This window comes from Odocoileus virginianus, chromosome 30 (assembly GCF_023699985.2).
Source record: "Odocoileus virginianus isolate 20LAN1187 ecotype Illinois chromosome 30, Ovbor_1.2, whole genome shotgun sequence".
Lineage (NCBI taxonomy): Eukaryota > Metazoa > Chordata > Mammalia > Artiodactyla > Cervidae > Odocoileus > Odocoileus virginianus.
Genome location: NC_069703.1, coordinates 19,153,018 through 19,174,113, shown reverse-complemented (window position 1 = coordinate 19,174,113; position 21,096 = coordinate 19,153,018). Strand labels below are relative to the sequence as shown.

The window sequence follows — 21,096 nt, the reverse complement described above, 5'->3', positions numbered from 1 at the left end:
GAACAAGGGGACATCCCGAGAGAGAATCTTGAACTGAAGTTAAAAAACAAAACAAGACAAAACATCTCCATGACTTCACTGGAGAGGTGATGAGCAGCTGCTGGGAAAAACCATCTTGGACTTTCTGAGCTGACCTCTCACCTGCATCAGTGGCACAGTGAGTCAATGCTTTTTAACCTGAAATAACCTGAATGAATAAACTGATTCTGTGTCTATAACGTCTCTCTCGATATATGGAGTCATATCCCCAGATCCTACCCTGTTGCTCAGCTGAGTAATGTTTATTTGTGAACCAAACCATCAGTGAATCGTAAACTGTGACAAATGGCAGAGAAAGAATGCAGGGAAACAGGAGCTCAAGTCATCAGCAAAGCTAGAGAGAGCCTGATAAATTTTGGACACAGCATCCCAGGAGTGGTGAAGGAGGGTATTTTTGCCATGGCCCTCAGCTGTCTGAAGAGCACCTTGTCTTTAATCTTGTCCAGAAAAGAATTAAAGGGCCAAATTCTAGATATTCAAGACTGCCTGCCTCATAGAGATTGGGCTTAAAAGGGATTCACAGTAGTGAAGGAGCCAGAATTGGAATGGGCATGTGCCAAAATGGCTCCAGTCAGCCCCAGGCCGGCTGCCATCAATATATCGGAGTTGGCATGGGGACCAGGAAGCTGAATCAGCACTTGCTCTGGGTTTGAAGGGAAAATTCAAACATTGCTTTAACTTATTTCACAGAGTCTGGAGCAGCCATGGAAAGGCATGAGGACCAAAGTGGAGTTTCACTAGTCTTGGCTCAAATATTGTCTTCCATTAAATTCAGCAGCTATTACTGAGCATTGATCATGTGTAAAATATTGTGATATAAAATAGTCTATTCTCTCAAAGCATTTACAATCCAGTGTGGGAAAAATGATTGTATAAAAATCACAATGGAGCTAAAATGCAAGTTCCTTGAAAGAAATATACACAAAAAACTACACTGGATTCAAAGGCAGGAGAGAGGATATCCTCTGGGGTATACCTACAAAGGCTTCATGGAAGATGTCAATTTGGGGATAGTTTTGAGAGGGAGGTGTGCATCCCGGGTAGAGGAGTTAGCATAAACAAGTCTGGACGGGAAGGCAGAGGTTATATTTGCATATTGTAATATATGCCAGTTTGGCAGGTGGCCAGGCACTTAATGACAGACTATTGGATTATGAGATTGGACTATATTGGCTACAGGCAGATAGTATAGGCATTGAATATCAGAGGGAATGTGTTGTCATTAAGATGTTAAAACAAAGTTATTCCTAACAGTTTTTATGGCAGGCTTCTGGATTGTATATATACCTTAAATCACAATTAAAATTTGTGATTTATAATAAAATTATATTTATAATATCATTAAGTACTTTATACTTAATTATAAAGTACCTTGAATAATTCAGGCCTGAGACCTTTTACTTTTCCCTTAATCACCAGTAAATTCCTTCTGCTGATTTAGAGATTTCAAGTGCAGTTAGAACTCACTCATTTTATCATACCCTCAGAAATATCCTGGGTCAGCCTGTGTCTCCTTTGACCATGAAGTCTGAAACAACATGGCTCTCCTGTAATAGCCACATGAATCCCTGGCCCCCACATGAGGGAATCAATCTACTATGTCATTATTGTCACCTACAGGTTGCCTTTTATTTTCTGCATTTTTTGGTAACCTATCAAATTGTGACAGAAGTCAGCATAATCACTCCCCCCCAGATCAAAGCATTAACTTCACTTTAAGCATTGAAACCATCTCTAGGATATCTCATGATGGGCTGAGCCTCAAAGTGTTTTAGCTGAACTCTGGCCTCATGGACATTAAAACATCTCAATGACACTTTTTTATGACAGTCACTAGTCCCAGAGTCTGTAACATGCTCTCTGTGCCCTGCCTCTGCCAGAACGGGTACTATGTAGTGAAGAAGGTGAGAGAATGTAGGACAAGTCCTACTGGCCTGGCAAGGGTCCCACCTAATTCCTGTGACGTGTCCAGAGCAGGTGACACCTTCTTGAAGGTGTGGATAGGCAGTTAATTTTATGGAGAGTAGGAGGTGTGGGCTCAGCGTTTTTTTCCAGTAGGGCATTATCTGAATGATATTCATTCTCTCTTGAGTCTGGACTTCATGCAACAGGCAGCTCCTGGATGTTATTTTAAAATTAGTGAATATCACCAGAAGATCCTGGCCTGGCTCGTTGTTTGAGGGGAATAGCTGGTTGAGAAGTGCTCCTTGGGCAGGATTAACCCAAGAGAAAAATCCAGCAGGAAGAGAAGATCTGTGGGTTTCTTAACCCCAGCTCCCAGGAAAGCTATGCCATGAATAGGCTTCTGACCCATTGACACACAGCAAGTTGGACGGGGAACCAATTCTTCCTTTGAGGGCTGGAGGACAAAAGAGGAATTCTCTTGTTTGTGGCATCTTGAAGGATGGCTTCCCAGTTTCATCAGCTTCGGGTTCTGGTCTGGAAAAACTGGCTGGGTGTCAAAAGGCAGCCGGTGAGTAGAACAAAGGAGTGGGGCCATGGGGACAGTGTTCCAGACCGTTTTAAAATGTAGAGTTAATGAGAGGTAAAAAGAGAAGAGTTTTAAATCACTTTCTAAAGCAGGAATAAGATATTTAGAAATCATCTCTGCATCTGTTTTACAGCTCATGGGGCGAGTCTAAACATGCTCCCAGAGCTGCCTTTTGATTTCAGTAAATTAAAAGAATAAACCAGGACATGCCCTGGGCAAAGAAACGGATACATCTTGTTACTGGTTGAATTGGAACTTGTGCTGAATTCTAGATTTGGGGCCACATGCTTTCAGGAATTTTCTTAACAAATTGTTAAAAATGAGATGAAGAAAAGTTTCAGATGAAAGTTTTCAATAAATGGGACTGAAATGTACTTGGAAACCAAAAGTGATAGAAATGTGGGTTGATAAGAAACATGTAGGAAGAAAGTAGTTTAAGGGCTGTTGGTATAGAAAATCATCTAAGAAATTTTGAGTATTTAAAAATTTTTTACTAGAAATGCCAAACAAGGGTCAATATATATGCCAAGCTTTAAGAGAGTTATTGAATCACTTTACTGCTTCAGTCTGCTTATTTTTTGAGCTCTTACGTTCATGTTTGCTTTTTAAATTATATAGCCTGCTGTGAAATCCTCACCAGATAGGGTACCAGGAAACAGAAAGGACCTGACTTTTGTGAGGTATCACATATTGAGAAGAATGTTAGAAAACTGGAGAAATCCAAAAGGCACTCAGTATACTTTATCCCAGCCTAAAATGAATAGTATAAATATTTACAAATAATATGCCAAAGTTGTATCTATATATCTTATCTCACTCGAGGTTTGCTTGCAGTGCCCGACACTTTACTTTAGTGTTCTGATGTATATATTAATAGGGAGAAGTTGATTTGCCTTTGTGAATTTGGTGGGTAGGATTTAAAATCACAAGGCTTTCTGTGATTGTATGGGTGTGGGTATTGAACATAAAATTTTAAATCATTAGTATTTTTATTTCAGCTTTTAAATTGGAAACAACACAAAAGTGAGACTTTCTATAATTTTGCCATGGTAGGTTCTGTGTGAAATTTAGCGGGGAAAGAGTCTGGTGCTTGTGGTCAGAAGACAAGAATTACCTTCTTGGTTCTGTTCCTCACCAGCCACATGACTTAAATGCCATACCACAGTTTCTCTGAGCACTGGTTTTCCCATTTCTAAATATGGAAATGGTCTACCAGATCTACCTCCTAGGGTGGCAAGAGCCAAATGTGATGTATAAATGGTGAGACATTTGGCAAATAAATTATAGGTGGATTTGGGGAAATGTCTGTGTCATATTTTACTTAAAGAAATGGTGAAAGGAAATTCAGGTGAAGGGAGTGTGGGAGAGAGGAAGAAATTGATATACAGTAAAATTTCTAAGTGATGAAAACTCAGTAGTTAAAAGTAAAAGAATAAAGAAACTGAAGAATCATAACTATTGCTGATAAGCTGAATGCTGAAGTGGTACATTTTCCTTACAACTCCATTTTACCTAAAAATTAAAAATAAAATCCCTCAGGTAAGTAAATTTTTTCATTTAGAAATTTTATCTTTAGAAGCTTTAAGAAGTTCCTTCCTATTCTCTAAAGTAGCTGGCATATCAATATTCTACTTTGGAGCTTTTCTCCATTTTAGTCAATTTCTGCTGGACATGGCACATTTAAAGAAGAAGGACATCAGGCATGCTAAAATGTTTTCACTATGATGACTTACATTTTTCCTATGTAGCCAGAATCCTTGAAAGTCCCCAGTAATATATTTTGACTAGGAAAGAGAATACATGAACTACTAGTTCATTTTGTGACATCAAATGATTCAGATCTTCAGTTCAGTTCACTTCAGTCACTCAGTTTTGTCCAACTCTTTGTGACTTCATGGACTGCAGCACGCCAGGCCTCCCTGTCCATCACCAATTCCTGGAGTTTATTCAAACTCATGTCCATTGAGTCGGTGGTGCCATCCAACCATCTCATTCTCTGTCATCCCCTTCTCCTCCTGCCTTCAATCTTTCCCAGCATCAGGGTCTTTTCCAATGAGTCAGTTCTTTGCATCAGGTGGCCAAAGTATTGGAGCTTCAGCTTCAGCATCAGTCCTTCCAATGAATATTCAGGGCCAATTTCCTTGAGCACCTTACAGGAATGTGACCTAGGACAGATAAGTCTTGGTTTGCAGAAAGTGAGATGATTAAAAGTAAAATTTGGGACAATACTGAAGGCCCACTTGAATCCACTATGAGCAACTAGAGGGACACATGAGACCTTTAGAAAATGGTGATGCCGAAAGGAGAAGGAAGGACAATTCCAAGTGGAGGGCTAGAGGACAAATAAAGGTGTGCTTTCTCATAGTTTTTAGGGCTTTCCTGGTGGCTCCAATGGTAAAGCATCTGCCTGCAATGAGGGAGACCCAGGTTCAATCCCTGGATTGGGAAGATCCCCTGGAAAAGGAAATGGCAACCCACTCCAGTATTCTTGCCTGGAAAATCCCATGGACAGAGGACCCTGGTAGGCTATAGTCCATGGGGTCGCAAAAGTCAGACATGAATGAGTGACTTCACTTCACTTTCTCATAGTTTTATCTGGAGCCAATCCTCTATCTTGGTACCAGAAAAGAAGCTTGATGACAAAATAGGTGGAAGGACATACATGGGTCAGTGTCACTTATGAGGGAAGAAAGAGAAACTCAAGAGGTTGGAAAATTAGAATTGAAAAATTTTGAAGGAGATAAGAGTTTTACAAATATTAAAAGAGAAAATATAGACAAATTAAAAGACTGAACATTAAAAGCAGGATATAACTTTGAGAGAGGATATAGTCTGTGTATAGAAACTGGACTATTGTCATCCATCAAACAGTTATTTAAAGTGCAAGTATTTTTATCTCTACTTAGCAGTTATTCTGAATATGGCACTTTAAAAATATACTCTTAGGAAAATAGAAATTAAGTTGTGTGCACTGGAGATGTATAGTCCTTGTGTGTGTGCATGCTCAGTCACGTCTGACTCTTTGCGACCCATGGACTGTAGCCCTCCAGGCTCCTCTGTCCATTGGATTTTCCAGGCAAGAATACTGAGGTGGGTTGCCATGCCCTCCTCCAGGGGATCTTCCCAATCCAGGGATCAAACCCACGTCTCCTATGCCTTCTGCATTGCAGGTGGATTCTTTATTGCTGAGCTACCAGGGAAGCCCATGTATAGTGCTTAGTGAATGTTAAAGAAAAATGCTAGCATCACCTCCATGACATCCTCTTTCACTTTGTTTTCAAGAGAGTCTATCACAAAGCAAGGCAATGGAAAGGATAGTCTAGAAGAAGAAGTGAGGAATCTACAAATGGAGAAACAAATACAAGGAAAAAACAAGTAGAAATATGGTAAAAATGATTAAACTTGAATGGGGATTAGTTAGGAAGCTTATTATAAAAGTATATATTAGACTAGAACCTGAAAGAACAATTTTAAAACACTGTACAGTCTCAGAGGTGAGCTAGCTGCAAAAAACGGAAGACAGAATCTTTAATTTTTGAGGTGACTTTCATCAAAATTATTCTTAGAGTTAATGTTTCTCTTTTGTAAAGTCAAATGTCAGAATTCTGAACTATTTGGAATTGTCTAACTGCCTTGATTTTACAGGGTCCCCGAGAGCTCAAGGGAACCTGTCCAGCATCATATAGTGAATTTTAAAATGCAAAGTTAGATTTTACCGAAAATGGATCTCTTCTTTCTATTACCTCCTGCTGTTTCTCTATTGCTCCTAAGTTTAGTTTCCATTCCCAATATTCTCTAATCCCTGCTCAGAGCTCAGCCCATCAACAAAGAGATCATATTCACTAAGGGAACTTTAGATATTGCTGTTTTTTAACATTAGTGGTAATGTCAATTCTCAATTATATTGCAAAAAATGAATACTTGGAAGAGTGTGAAAAGAATACATTAGACACGAACAGAAATGTTAGGTAATAGAGGAAATCAGTTAGATGGAGTTGCTACCCTGCTGGGCTTGTAATTTAACTCTAAAAAATAATGGAAAAATGAACATACATTCCACCGGAGATAGTTAGCAACAGGGAGGCTCACCTAATGAGATGCCAGTTAATGACAGGAAGCAGAGTCCTGGGACAGCAAAAAGACTGGCAGTTTGAAGACTAGGTAGTGCAAGGTAAGAATTTATCCTTCGTTAAGAAGGTGGGTTCTAAATAGGCATATCAAGAAGTGACTACAAGTCTCTACAGAAGTGGAATCTAATTCCAGACCTATAAGCCAAAGAAAGAAAAGTAACCACACCTATTTATTTTCTGATTTTTTAACTATTTAGCTGGCGGCTCACATTTTAGCTCAGTTGATGACAGACCTAGTTTTTCTATCATAGATGTTCCCACAACTTGATAAACTTTTAACATTGGATCAAATTTGACACTTCCTCCTTGCTCATTTAACTTTCTCTAACAGTAGCTAAAGAAAAAGGAAGACTTGAAAATTTTGAGCAGGTTGGTCCATGCATTAAAATAATGTTTTGATTAAACAATTTAGAATTAAACTCAAATTCCAAATTGAATTCTAAATCATATTAAAATCAATTTGATCTTGCACAATTCACTCAGTTACGTGGTGAAATGTTCCAAGCCCTTTTATGTCTTTTGGATCCATATACATTTACTCCCTTAAGCCCTTTTAATTGTTCCGAACATTTGAATATGCTTGTTCTTTATGGTGCCTGGCACATAACAAATATGCATATTTTATTAGTTTCAGTTCAGTTCAGTTGCTCAGTTGTGTCCGACTCTTTGCGACCCCATGAACCGCAGCACGCCAGGCCTCCCTGTCCATTGCCAACTCCCGGAGTCCACCCAAACCCATGTCCACTGAGTCGGTGATGCCATCCAACCATCTCATTCTCTGTTGTCCCCTTCTCTTCCTGCCCTCAATCTTTCGCAGCATCAGGGTCTTTTCCAATGAGTCAGCTCTTCACATGAGGTGACCAAAGTACTGGAGTTTCAGTTTCAACATCAGTCCTTCCAATGAACACCCAGGACTGATCTCCCTTAGGGTGGACTGGTTGGATCTCCTTGCAGTCCAAGGGACTCTCAAGAGCCTTCTCCAACACCACAGTTCAAAAGCATCAATTCTTTAGCACTCAGCTTTCTTTATAGTCCAACTCTCACATCCATACATGACCACTGGAAAAACTTGACTAGACAGACGGACCTTTGTTGACAAAGTAATGTCTCTGCTTTTTAATATGCTGTCTAGGTTGGTCATAACTTTCCTTCCAAGGAGTAAGTGTCTTTTAATTTCATGGCTGCAATCACCATCTGCAGTGATTTTGGAGCCGTCCAAAATAAAGTCAGTCACTGTTTCCCCATCTATTTGCCATGAAGTTGTGGGACTGGATGCCATGATCTTACTTTTCTGATGTTGAGCTTTAAGCCAACTTTTTCACTCTCCTCTTTGACTTTCATCAAGTTCTTTAGTCCTTCTTCACTTTCTGCCATAAGGGTGGTGTCATCTGCATATCTGAGGTTATTAATATTTCTCCTGGCAATCTTGATTGAAGCTTGTACTTCCTCCAGCCCAGCATTTCTCATGATGTACTCTGCATATAAGTTAAATAAGCAGGGGACAATATATAGCCTTAATGTTCTCCTTTTCCTATGTGGAACCAGTCTGTTGTCCCATGTCCAGTTCTAACTGTTGCTTCCTGACCTGCATATAGGGTTTTCTCAAGAGGCAAGTCAGGTGGTCTGGTATTCCCACTTATTAGTTTAGTCAAGCAAAAAGTAAATGAGATAAAGATGTTTTAGAAATATAGAAATAAATTATCTTAGAGCCCAATAAAAATGTGCTGTTTTCATAAACACTGTAGAAAGTTTACCAATCTTCAAATTGTATTATAATCTATAAACATGGATTTCAGAACATTATCTTGATCTCAGTTTTAGATGGGTTTTTATGTAGATGGCAGTGTTCATTAACGGAAAGCCTAATTATCTGAGAACTCTGTTAATTTTGTTTCCTTGTTTTGGGGGTGAAAGTAAATATTCCAGATCTGAAGTGTCAGTCTTCTGAAAATGAGCCTTGGAATCCCCTTGCTAACACCAAGTGACAGTCATCCTTGACTTAAGAGAAAATGCAAAAGAAAGGAATAGAAGAAGGAAAACAAGGATGTGTATGAAAGGTTGGGTGATTTTTACTTTCAAGTTTGTAATAAAAAAGTTATGATTCTAGGTTACAGCTTGACCTTTTAAATGACTTTTAGTATTCTCACATGCTGAACTAATAAAAGTATAGTATTGCAGTCAGAGAGCTAGTAATCTGTTCTGTAGTGGTTTAGCCACAAAACTTAATGGTTAACTGTACAGGTGGTGATGTCAGGCTCCCTGGGTCCAAATATCAGCTGTAGCACTTAGTGGCTTATGGAATGAAGGCTTATTTAGCCTCTTTAAGATTCGAATTTCCCATCTGCAAGAGGGAATAAGGTGATTATATTAAATCAGATAAAGTATGTGCATGTGATGTGCTCAGTCGCTTCAGTCATGTCCCACTCTTTGCGACCCTATGGACTGTAGCCCACTAGGCTTCTCTGTCCATGGGAGTTCCCAGGTAAGAATACTGGAGCGGGTTGCCTTTCCAGATCCAGCGGATCTTCCCGACCCAGGGATCGAACCCACCTCTCCTGCCTCTCCTGCATTGGAGGCAGATTCTTTACCCACTGAGCCACCTGGGAAGCATGTGAAGTGTTTAATGTAGCATCTTGCATAGCTAAATATTAGCTGTTATCGCTTATTGTTAAGACTTCATTTATTTTGATACTAATTTTTTTTCTGAGTTGTGAGTTAAGTTTTCTTTGGAGCAAAATGAGGAGTGGGGGAGACAACACCTCAGATAGCTCTGAGAAACTGATCCATTGATACTAATTTTAAGAAGATCACGGACAACAAGAATTCATCCTGGGGAAAGTACTTTGAAATCATATTTAATAGGGAATCACTGAAGGAACCGGCATTAGTATCCAGGAGAAAAGAGGACTTCGTCTCTAATTGAATACTTGTAGAATACTTCTGTAAAGGGGGGAAGTAAACTAAGACGAAGGAGTGTTAGTCATGGGAAGGAAGACATCACCTTGATATGAGCAAAAAAAAAAAAAAAAAAAGAAAGAAAGAAAGAAAGAAAGAACAGTGTGAGTTGTCCAGTTATGGGGAAGTCTCATAAAATATTGAACTTTTAGTCACTGGAAACTTTCAAGTATAGGCTGCATAAGCATGTTGCAGAGACATATTCTCAAATTTTGGATGTACCAGTCATTCTGGACTTAATTCTTCTCCTGGAATATTCTACCCGCTTTCCCATCTGTGGGCTTCCCTTGTGGCTCAGCTGGTAAAGAATCTGCCTGCAATGCAGGAGATCTGGCTTTGATACCTGGGTTGGGATGATCCCCTGGAGAAGGGAAAGGCTACCCACTCCAGTATTCTGGCCTGGAGAATTCCATGGACTGTATGGTCCATGGATTCGCAAAGAGTTGGACATGACTGAGAGACTTTCACTTTCACTTCCCATCTGTGTCTTCACCCACCTGTTTCCTTTGCTTGAGGAAACACTTCTTTCTTACCCATCCAACACACATATCCTTTATTCTGCCCGATCCTTTTTCATCTTTTAGCTTTTAGATTCAGTTTCTCTTCTTTTATCTTCCTTTGAGACTCTTGACTTCCTATGTCTTGGTGTTATACATTACATTTGGTTATAATTTTTTTTCATGTTTACCATCCTTAAAAGACTGAAAATTTTGTTTTATCCTCATTGTCTGGTACCAATAGCTGCTCAATAATTTTTTATTGCATTAATGAATGTATAAGCCTTATATAAATGACTACTGTGGTGTATATAAAACCATAAATTTCTTTAAGACTCTCCAAGACTATGGTTTCCTGGAGGGAAAATGAGACTCTTTATCCTAAACATTTTACTCTTATTTTCAGAGTTAAGTAAAAGAATCCTCACTGAAATCTGAAAATTGTCTTGATATTCAGTATCATTTATTTCAGACATAATTAACTTCAAACCACTCTAGTGCAATGGGTACAAAGCCAAATTTCAATAAGATGAAGATAGGTAATGTGACTGTGTGAAGTGGGCAAAGAATAGTAGTAGTGTAGTGTTAGTTTGTCAATTGTGTCTGACTCTTTGCAACCTCATGGACTGTAACCCACCAGGCTCCTCTGTCCATGGGATTTTCTGGGAAAGAATAGTGGAGTTGGTTGCCATGCCCTTCTCCAGGGGATTTTCCAGACCCGGGGATAAAACCTGGGTCTCCTGCATTGCAGGTGGATTATTTACTGCTTGAGCCACCAGGGAAGCCCAAGCCAAGCACAGACAATTGAAAATGATGACATTTATGGTTAAGACTCCAAAATCACTGCAGATGGTGACTGTAGCCATGAAATTAAAAGATGCTTGCTCCTTGGAAGGAAAGATATGACACATCTAAACAGTGTATTAAAAAGCAGAGACATCTCTTTTCTGACAAAGGTCTTCTTAGTCAAAGCTATGGTTTTTCCAGTAGTCATGTATGGATGTGAGAGTTGGACCATAAAGAAGACTGAGCACTGAAGAACTGATGCTTTTGAATCGTGGTGCTGGAGAAGACCCTTGAGAGTCCCTTGGACTGCAGGGAGGTCAAACCAGTCAATCCTAAAGGAAATCAATCTTGAATATTCATTGGAAAGACTGATGCTGAAGCTGAAACTCCAATACTTTGACCACCTGATTCAAGGAACTGACTCATTGGAAAAGACCCTGTTGCTGGGCAAGATTGAAGGTAAAAGAAGAGGGCAGCAGAGGATGAGGTGATTGGATGGCATCACTGACTCAGCGGACATGAATCTGAGCAAACTCCAGAAGATAGTGAAGGATGGGGAATCCTGGTGTGCTGCAGTCCTTGGGTCACAAAGAGTTGAACAGGACTTAACCTATGAACAACAAACAACAACATGATTAAGACTAGAGAGTGAATATCTGATTCACAGGAATTCAAATAACAGGAATTTTCTCAAATTTTTAAATATATAGTAATACAGTAATTTAAAGTTTACTGTATCTTATTTTATTACTTTCTCTTAATGAAAATAATAAAAATGGTGGCTACATACAGAATTAGGAGGACTAACAATAATTAAAATAAAGGGTTCTAACAAAGTAATGGGATGTGAATGACATAAAGTCGAAATTATGTGCTTTGCCAAGGTTCTTTTAGAAAATTAGATTTGAAAGTTTTTTAAAGATTTGAAACAATAGTTCTCAGCAAATATAGAGGTAAATGTTTCTAGGTAATTCAATTGAGTTAAAAATTACTACAGATCAGCACTAAATAGAAAATTTAGAGTGAATTTACATTTGGTTTATTCAAGGACTTTATTAAGATCTAAACCTAGAATTTTGAGTGGATGACCTCACTGATTTCAAGGCCACTGAAATATGTCCTGTTATCATCATTAATTCTCCAAACCTTACCATATGCATGCAAAAGATAGACGTCCTTGGATATAAAGCATGTTTTTGTTTTTTTAAAATCTCTTTTCTTGGTCCTTCGTCCCTTCTCTTTTGCTGTTTTTTAAAAAGTGGTCCTGGATTTTCAAAAGGAATTACTTTTATATTGATTTCAACTTTTTAAAATTTTAAAATAATTTCAAATTTAAAGTTGCTCAAATTTAAAGAACAGTACAAATATATATTTTTTTGAGAGCTCATTGAGATTGATGCCCCATTATCTCAGATAATTTTGTGTCCATACTTCACGAACAAGGACATCTTCCAACATTGTCCTTCAGTTGCTCAGTTGTGTCTGACTCTTTGCAAGCCCATGGACTCCTGCACACCAGGCTTCTCTGTCCATCACTATCTCCCAGAACTTGCTCAAACTCATGTCCACTGAGTTGGTGATGCCATCCAACCATCTCATCCTCTTTTACCCCCTTCTCCTGCCTTCAGTCTTTCCCAGCATCAAGGTCTTTTCCAATGAGTCAGTACTTTGCATCAGGTTGTCAAAGTATTGGAGTTTCAGCTTCATCATCAGTCCTTCCAATGAACATTCAGGACTGATTTCCTTTAGGATTGACTAGTTTGGTCTCCTTGCAGTCCAAGGGACCCTCAAGAGTCTTCTCCATCACCACAGTTCAAAAGTGTCAGTTCTTTGGTGCTCAGCCTTTTTTGGGCTTCCCTTGTGTCTCAGTTGGTAAAGACAATTGCCTGCAATGTGGGAGACCTGGGTTGGATCCCTGAGTTGGGAAGATCCCCTGGAGAAGGGAACAGGTACTCCAGTATTATGGTCTAGAGAATCCATGGATTGTATAGTCCATGCGGCTGCAAAGAGTCGGCCACTACTGAGTGACTTTCACTTTCACATCCTTCTTTATGGTCCAGCTCTCACATCCATACATGACTACAAAAAACCATACCTTTGACTGTACAGACCTTTGTTGCCAAAGTTATGTCTTTGCAATTTAATACACTGTCTAGGTTTTTCATAGCTTTTCTTCCGACGAGCAAGCTTCTTTTAATTTCATGGCTGCAGTTGCCATCTGCAGTGATTTTGGAGCCCAAGAAAATAAAGTCTGTCACTGTTTCTATTGTTTCCCCATCTATTTGCCATGAAGTGATGGGACTGGATGCCATGATCTTAGTTTCTTGAATGAATGTTGGTGGCACATAAGCCAGTGCCACCATTAAATTCTTAGATCCAATTCAAGCATCACCGGTTCTCCCAATCATGTCCTTTATAGAAAAAAGACATGATTCAGAATAATTGTCTGTATCTAGTTTTCATGTCTTTAGTTTCCTTCAGTCTGTGACTGTTCAGTAGTCTTTCCTTGACTTTCATGAGCCTGACACCTTTTGAACATCTAAGACCAGTTGTTTTGTAATTTCTGTTGCTTTGTAGCTGTGCTTAGTCGCTCAGTCCTGTCCGACTCTTTGTGACCCCATGGACTGTAGCCCGCCAGGCTCCTCTGTTCATGGGAATTCTCCAGGCAAGAATACTGGAGTAGGTTGCCATGCTCTCCTCCAGGAGTTTTTCATAACCTAGGGATCGAATCCAGGTCTCCACATTGCAGGCCAATTCTTTACCCTCCCAGGGAAGCCCTGTTTTGTAGAGACTTGGGTTGTTTATCTCTGGAAGGAATACCACAGAATGATGCTTGTTCTTCACATTACAACACATTAGGTGGTGCATGACGTCAATTTGTCTCACTTTATGGGCTCACTTTATGGTGACTCAGAGGGTAAAGTGTCAGCCTTCAATGTGGGAGACCCAGGTTCGATCCCTAGGTCAGGAAGATCCCCTGGAGAAGGAAATGGCAACCCACTCCAGTGTTCTTGCCTGGAGAACCCCATGGACAGAGGAGCCTGGTAGGTTACAGTCCACAGGGTCACAAAGAGTTGGACACAACTCAGTGACTTCACTTTCTATGGGAAAATATTTTGAGACCATGTACGTATTTATGTTTCTCATTAAACTTTCAATGTATCTGTTTCCATATACATTTATTCATATTTACATAAACTCATGGATTCCTAGTTTATACAGTTAGATATAGATATACTCTTTTATTATCAAATCTTTTGATGTTTAATTTTGGCCAGTGGGTCAAATTTGATGTTCAGATTTGGCCACTAGTAGGTATTCTGTTTTACTGATGTGTCTCCAACATTCTCTGAGATTCTCTGAGCAGTATGTCTCGCACCCTTCTATCTATTGATCTGCCTATCTATTTCTTTAGATTTATGTATGCATGTATGTATCTAACTATCTCTGTATCTATATACATTCTACATATATTTTATAGCTCTCTTCAGCCTGGAAAACAGTGATAGGCCAATAGCAACAAGCACACTTATCTCTCATCCTCTAAAAGAAGCTAGTCTTGAAAAAATAGGTATTCCCAGGACTGGGACAGAGGAATTATACAATGAGGCAGAAACTACTTATGGAACTGGAAAGAAAGAAATAAGTTGTACACATATTTATAGCTATAGTTCATGAACTAGTAGTTCATAACCTTTATGTCTTTACTTCTAGCCAAACACTACAGAGTTCATTCTAGTTTCCCCCTTTTCCATGTTTATAATTTCCCTGTTGGATAGTGAGAAGCCCAGCTCCTCTATTGGGGGATATACTTACTTTCAGTGAACCTTCTATGTGAAACCAATCACCTGCTCCTTGCCCTGCACAGACGCCCTCCTTACCCACCTTGGGTCCTGACACCCCAGTGCCTGGGTGCTGTATGGTGGGTGTCCTCTTCACCTCACTCTGTCATCATGGTGCCCCGAGTCCTAGTGTGGCTGACCTTGCTTGCTCCACCTAAGGAATTTTGTGCACTGAATTTTTCAGAAAAAAAGAGTGAAGAGGAAAAAAATAGAAGGGAACATATCAATAGAAAATAAACTGTGGAGAGATTAAAAAGAGACAAATGCCATGGTCCACTAAGAAACTGTAAATTAGTGCATATGCCATTAGATATCAAGCATGCAGGGGAGGTGGAATGCAAGTGAGGTATAGAGGCACATGAAACATGACTAAAATGTTAGCAGAAGTATGAAACTCTTAAAAACTACTTTTCCCAAAGTTTTCAAGTAGCCCTGATGTACGTTTATATAAAACCAATATTTCAGCATTTATTCCAAACAAACAAAGTTATGGCTCATTGGTTTAGTATTTAGATCCATGACACTGCATTTGCTTCTAGGTTGTTTATGATAATATTTAGAATGGTGTTGCAAGCAGTCCTGCTGCTATGAAAATTTTAAATTTGCTTATTTCTTGCTTTTGTGATTAACTTGTCAACCTTAACATTTCCAAGATCACAATGTGGGGGGCTTTGGATTTATTATCCTTCTACAGTGCTGTATGCAGAAATGTTCTCTAGACCTCTCTGACCTAAAATCCTGAGGGAAATCTTGTGATAATACTTTGTTTATGGGCTTGCTGTGGATTTTACCTGTAACAGGGTGTAAATTACCTTGAACTACTCCAATACAGATTGCATTTTTTGTTTGGATTTAAATCATGTCTAAAATTAATCTCAGAGTTTACTGAAATGTACTCATGAAACCATCAAATTAGATTAACCAAAAGATAACTTAAAGATAACCCGTGACAAATGTCCCTTGTTTGAATGTGAATGTACATTTATGTTGGTGTATTTGATTTCAGTTGCTCACTGAATTCTCATGAGGTGGCTATGGAAAATGAATAGATGTTCCTTAAAGTAGCTTTGGGGCACTAAACCTACTCAGATGAATATATTTTTAAAAGAATAATTATGATTTTGAATATAAAACCAGTAAATCCACAAACATCAAATATTTTTAACCTTAATTCCTTATAGTCTACTTTTCAAATGAGTCACATAGAATAAAAATGGCATCTTGTATCTAGGATCATCAAAGAATAGACTAAGTTTTGAACTTGTCAGAGACTAGGCTAGAATAGTAACACATCTTATATTTTCATAGCACATATTATTCCTATACACTTCATGTAGTACTTTCTTATTTGTTCCTTGGAGCAGTATGATTTTTTTTTTTTAATGCTAGTTTAAGTATCAGGTGTCCAGATCCTTGTCCCCTGCTCTGCTTCCCAACTGGGTATCTAACTTTGGATTAATTATGCTAACCTTCTGTGGCCAAAGAATAAAAAAGGGAGCTTGATCAGTTCAAGGCTTCTTAACCATTCCTGTGCTATGGATGTCTTGGTCAAGAAGGCGAAGCCTATGGTCCTTCTAAGAATAATGTTTTTAAATCAAGAAAAAATAGCATTACAAATAAAACCAATTATATAGAAATTCAGTTTTTAAGTATCAAAAAGCAAGTTCATGATATGATAATATATGTTTATATAGCATTAAATAAATAAAGGTAAATCCATGACAATTCTAATTGTAATTCTATGATGAGTATAAACAGTACTTTGAAGTATCTGTAACAGCACTAATATGATTTGAAAATATCTGTGGTTTCTATAAGTGACAAGGTCACAGGTGTAGGTTCCTAGCCTACATTCGTCATTAATGGAAATACTACATTGATTTCCTTTAGTGGAAATATTATTTCAGTCATAAGCTGGAGAAATTAAAAATGTAATCTTTTTTTTCTATCCAAGTTTATAAATGCCCAGAATTATGTTCAGTAGGTGAGCTCAAAGGAACTTTCCAACAAAAATATTCCAACATGAAACGGTTCTGCTAATTCAGTTGGTTAACATGCATTTAGAATCACTCTACACCAAGAGTGGTCCATGGACCGCAGCAACAGCAGCATTTACCTGAGCTTGTTAGAAAGAAATACAGTACCTCTGGCCAGATCTACTGAATCTGAATCTATGTGTTTACAAGATCCTTAGGAGATTTTGCATGCATACTAATGCTTGAGAATCACAGCTATAGCTGCGAACCTGTCTGCAAACTTTTATGTTGTGGTTAAACTTAGTGCCTTAGGATTGATAGTCAACTTGCTCCATGTTTTAAAACTGCCCTTAAACCCAAAGCCTAAGAATTTGGTGACATATCTGCTAGCAATGAGGTCAGTGCTAATGGAGATACATGGAGATTTTCATGGAAAATTTAGGTTGAACATTACTTAAGAATTGGTAGTTGAATGGGTCTAGATTGTTTTGGAGAACTAAAGAGCCTCAGGCAGTAGATTGAGATTTTGCAGAAGCACATCATCTCTGAAAAATGAATGAAAATGCATCTGACTGCATAATCAGAAGCATAGTTCAAGTTTGACTTGCAGGCAAATGTTCTGTGTGGTTTGGTTTGAGCTCTCTAACTGCTTACAAATCACAGTTAATGTTCTTGTGAAAAGAAAAGTGGAAGTCACTCAGTCGTGTCTGACTCTTTGTGATCCCATGGACTATACAGTCCATGGAATTCTCCAGGCCAGAATACTGGAGTGGGTAGACTTTCCATTCTCCAGGGGATCTTCCAAACCTAGGGATTGAACTCAGGTCTCCCACATTGCAGACGGATTCTTTACCAGCTGAACCACAAGGGAAGCCCAAGAATACTGGAGTGGGTAGCCTTTCCCTTCTCCAGGGGACCTTCCCAACCTAGGGATCGAACTCAGGTCTCCTGCATTCCAGGCGGATTCTTTACCAACTGAGCTATCTTGGTAAATAAATGTTTTTCACTGCTCTGGAACCAACTTTATAGGTATGTAAATATTAAGCTGATGGTGTCTTATGAACTGAATCATGTTTATACGGGGAGGAAAGCTGCTCCTGAAGTGTCTTACAGTGAAATTCTCTAACAGAAATTTTAATGTAATACACATTCATTGAGGGCTTCCCTGGTGGCTCAGCAATCATTCGTCCATTCACTTGTTCAATAATGTTTATTGAGTCATTATCCAATGTCACAAACTAATCTTTATACCTGAGCATAGCATGCTAATACTGGAAGTGGTAAGATATGTCTTGGTTGAAATTACATTGGGTTTTATATGCCCTGTTTAGCATGTTAAGCCTTATTCAACAAACAACTGGGAAGATCTAAAAGATTTTCAAGTTAGGAATTTCCTGATCATATTTGACTTTTAAGACCATCATCCTTGGGGTAGTTAAGAAAGGTCATTGGAAAGCGGGCTTCAGAAGATCATTTTAAGATTTTAAACCTGGAAAATTCCTTTTTGCATTTATTTCAAGGTCTCTTACATTTTAAAAAATCTCATTCCTTTCTTACTAATATCATTTATAGGCAAATATCAAGCTTGTATTGGAATTTTGTAGAATAATGTACTTGTTGTCAGGTGTTTTGGTTTAGCAATATAATTAACATTTTTTCTGTCATTACTTTGCAGCTTTGGACACTTGTCTTGATTTTATGGCCGGTTATGATTTTCATAATTTTGGCTATTACCCGGACCAAATTTCCTCCAAGACCAAAGCCAACTTGTAAGTAAATGACAGTTGTTTATTTCTCTAACTTTTGGATCTGATTAAGATTTATTTTGCTACCACTTTAGTGCTTTATTCTAAAATTCATTTTTTGAGTAATTTTTCCAATTGGAAATATCAATATTTGTATAAATACTTAATATGCCTTTTTCTCAGTCTTTTGAATTAAAAGAGTAAGGAGTTGAGCCTGTACTGTTTATCTAGAAAAATATAATATGTATAAGCCAGAATATATTTTAATCTTTAACTATAAAATTTTAAATCACTTATCATTTATCACAGATAACTCATAAATATCACCATGTTGTGTGCAACACAAACAGGCAGCCATCTCAAGCTAGATCATCCTTTACTTTTGTGTCACAGGAGAAGCCATAGACTGGAATTTAATCAACTTAATGATGAAATCCGGAGCATTATAAAAATCTCATCTCTCTTCTGGGCTAAAATTTGAATGGTGCATAGGTATCAAGACATTTAGTTTAAAAGAAAATTGTTTTCCAATTAATGTTGGTTAGTTACATTTAATAATTACCGAGTTATAAAACTGGCACAGTGCCCAACTCAGTTCATGATTTCTTTTGGACCTTGGATGAAATGTGGAGGAGGTTCAGAAAAGTCTTCAGAATTGAGCAGGATGAGCTTTTAACCCCTCAGATTTGACCAAGGTTGTTCTTACTTTTGTTTTTGAACTTTGGAGTCAGTTTCTTGGAGAGGAGTAAAGTCAAGTCAGGTGTCTCATGTTACACAAAGCAGCCGTCTCCTAAAAAGCTTGTAAATAAGATTTCTGAGAAATCAAATTGCATTTCAGATTAGTTATGGTAGCTCACCAAATAAAAGAATACTGTGCTGAAATTGTTTGTAAAGAGAATAATGAGCTAGTGGCTTTTAACAATAACCACAGTGCTTTTCAATCACCCGGTCTTAAGAAGTAAGATGAGAGCCACGGTGGAATCTACTTGAATCGTACACAATATGATAATTAAAAAAAAAAAATATTGATTCAGTTAGTGTGAAGCATTTAAACTCTTGGTGCTAGAATAAATAATTCCTTACATTTGAATTGCACCTAATCATTTCTAAAGGACTTTTGCACAAATTGTTATGTAGAGTTATTGATGAGATTTCATTAGGTTGTTTATAAGAAACATTATAATTTTACTTTCTTCACATTGTGCATATATTAGTTCTTTGTAACAAATTCATTCCTTTGCATACTGTTGGAAGGGCTTCCCAGGTGGCTCAGATGGTAAAGAATCCGCCTGCAATGCGGGAAATCTGGTTTGATCCTTGGATTAGGAAGATCCCATGGAAGAGGGCATGGCAGCCTGGAGAATCCCCACGGACAGAGGAGCCTGGCAGGCTATAGTCCATGGGGTTGCAAAGAGTCAGACACGACTTAGCGACTAAGCACAGCACAGTAGGATTTAGTGGAAAAGGAAATGACAACTCACTCCAGTACTCTTGCCTGGAAAATCCCATGGACAGAGGAGCCTACAGACCATGGGGTCAGAAGAGTCAGACACGACTTAGCAACTAAACCACCACCACCAATAGGATTTAGAGATTCATGGGGGAAAATCATGGAGAGCTCTTATTGTCCCACTAAATTATGAAGAAAAGCTTGAAAAAAAAAAAACTATGTGACAAGTGCTTCATAGATCAAATAAAAGGCTCTGCAAAACACACAGTCCAAAAGGAAATGAATAACCATTTTTAACTATGAACCTGTTATCATACTCTAATGATAATTGGTTTTGAGGTGATTGTTTGTGGGGAGGAGGGAACAAAATTATAGAAAAATTGAAACATTAAAAGTATTTTTATTGGTCTCTCAGACCTTATAAGGCTAAGTCTAGAAAATAGTCAATTGGTTTGTTATTAGAACTGAATGGGACACTCTCAATTTACAGATGAGAACACTGGGACCCAAAGATATTTCAATTTTCAAAAATTCAGTCATGTGCAATAAGAGAGAAAGGCATTAAAAACTACTTTTACTAAATCATTTCCCATGAGATTTGTGTGGTATTTTATCCTCTTATACATAGATTGAAATGTAAAGTATGTTCAAGATTTCAGCTCACCCTATAATTAATAAAGTGTAATTTTATCATTCTAGGTACTATTCTGTAGCATAGTGTAGAGAATCTAAAACTGGTATAGATAAAAAGTAAAAAAAAAAAAAAAAAACTGGTATAGATGCAGTTATGTTTTCCCCTCCCTTGTGATAGAGAGGGAATAACTTCAAAATGACAATTTGGATTTAGGTTTTTTAATTCTGTTTTTTAAAAATTGTTGTTTTTCTTTGTTTCTTGCATCTACTATACCAAAAGCTAAAATGAGCTAGTAACAGTCATGATAAATACTTCCTGATCTTCCACTGTGTAATGGCTGTGTCATTCCTTTCACAGTCAAGAAAGCCAAGGCGCAGAGTGATGAAATAATTCATCCAAGATTGCACAGTTAATAAGTGGTGGTGTCAGAATTTGAACCCAGGCAGTCTGGTTCCAGAATATGGTTTTAAACTTGTGGACTGACATTTCTTACATCCAGTAGTCAGTACTAATTTTTTCATGTTTCAATTAGTTAGGTTTTACAAAAGTAG

The 21,096-nt window shown here is 38.1% G+C and overlaps 1 protein-coding gene across 1 annotated transcript in view; it reads left to right on the top strand.

The window, feature by feature from the left end:
- The first annotated feature begins 2,443 nt into the window (after positions 1-2,443).
- ABCA12 (ATP binding cassette subfamily A member 12) overlaps positions 2,444-21,096 on the top strand; it is a 188,299-nt gene continuing 169,646 nt past the window's right edge. Inside the window, exons 1-2 of the mRNA XM_070458427.1 lie at positions 2,444-2,512; positions 18,392-18,485. Coding sequence (XP_070314528.1) covers positions 2,444-2,512; positions 18,392-18,485 — 163 coding nt within the window. The remainder of the gene's footprint in view (positions 2,513-18,391; positions 18,486-21,096) is intronic.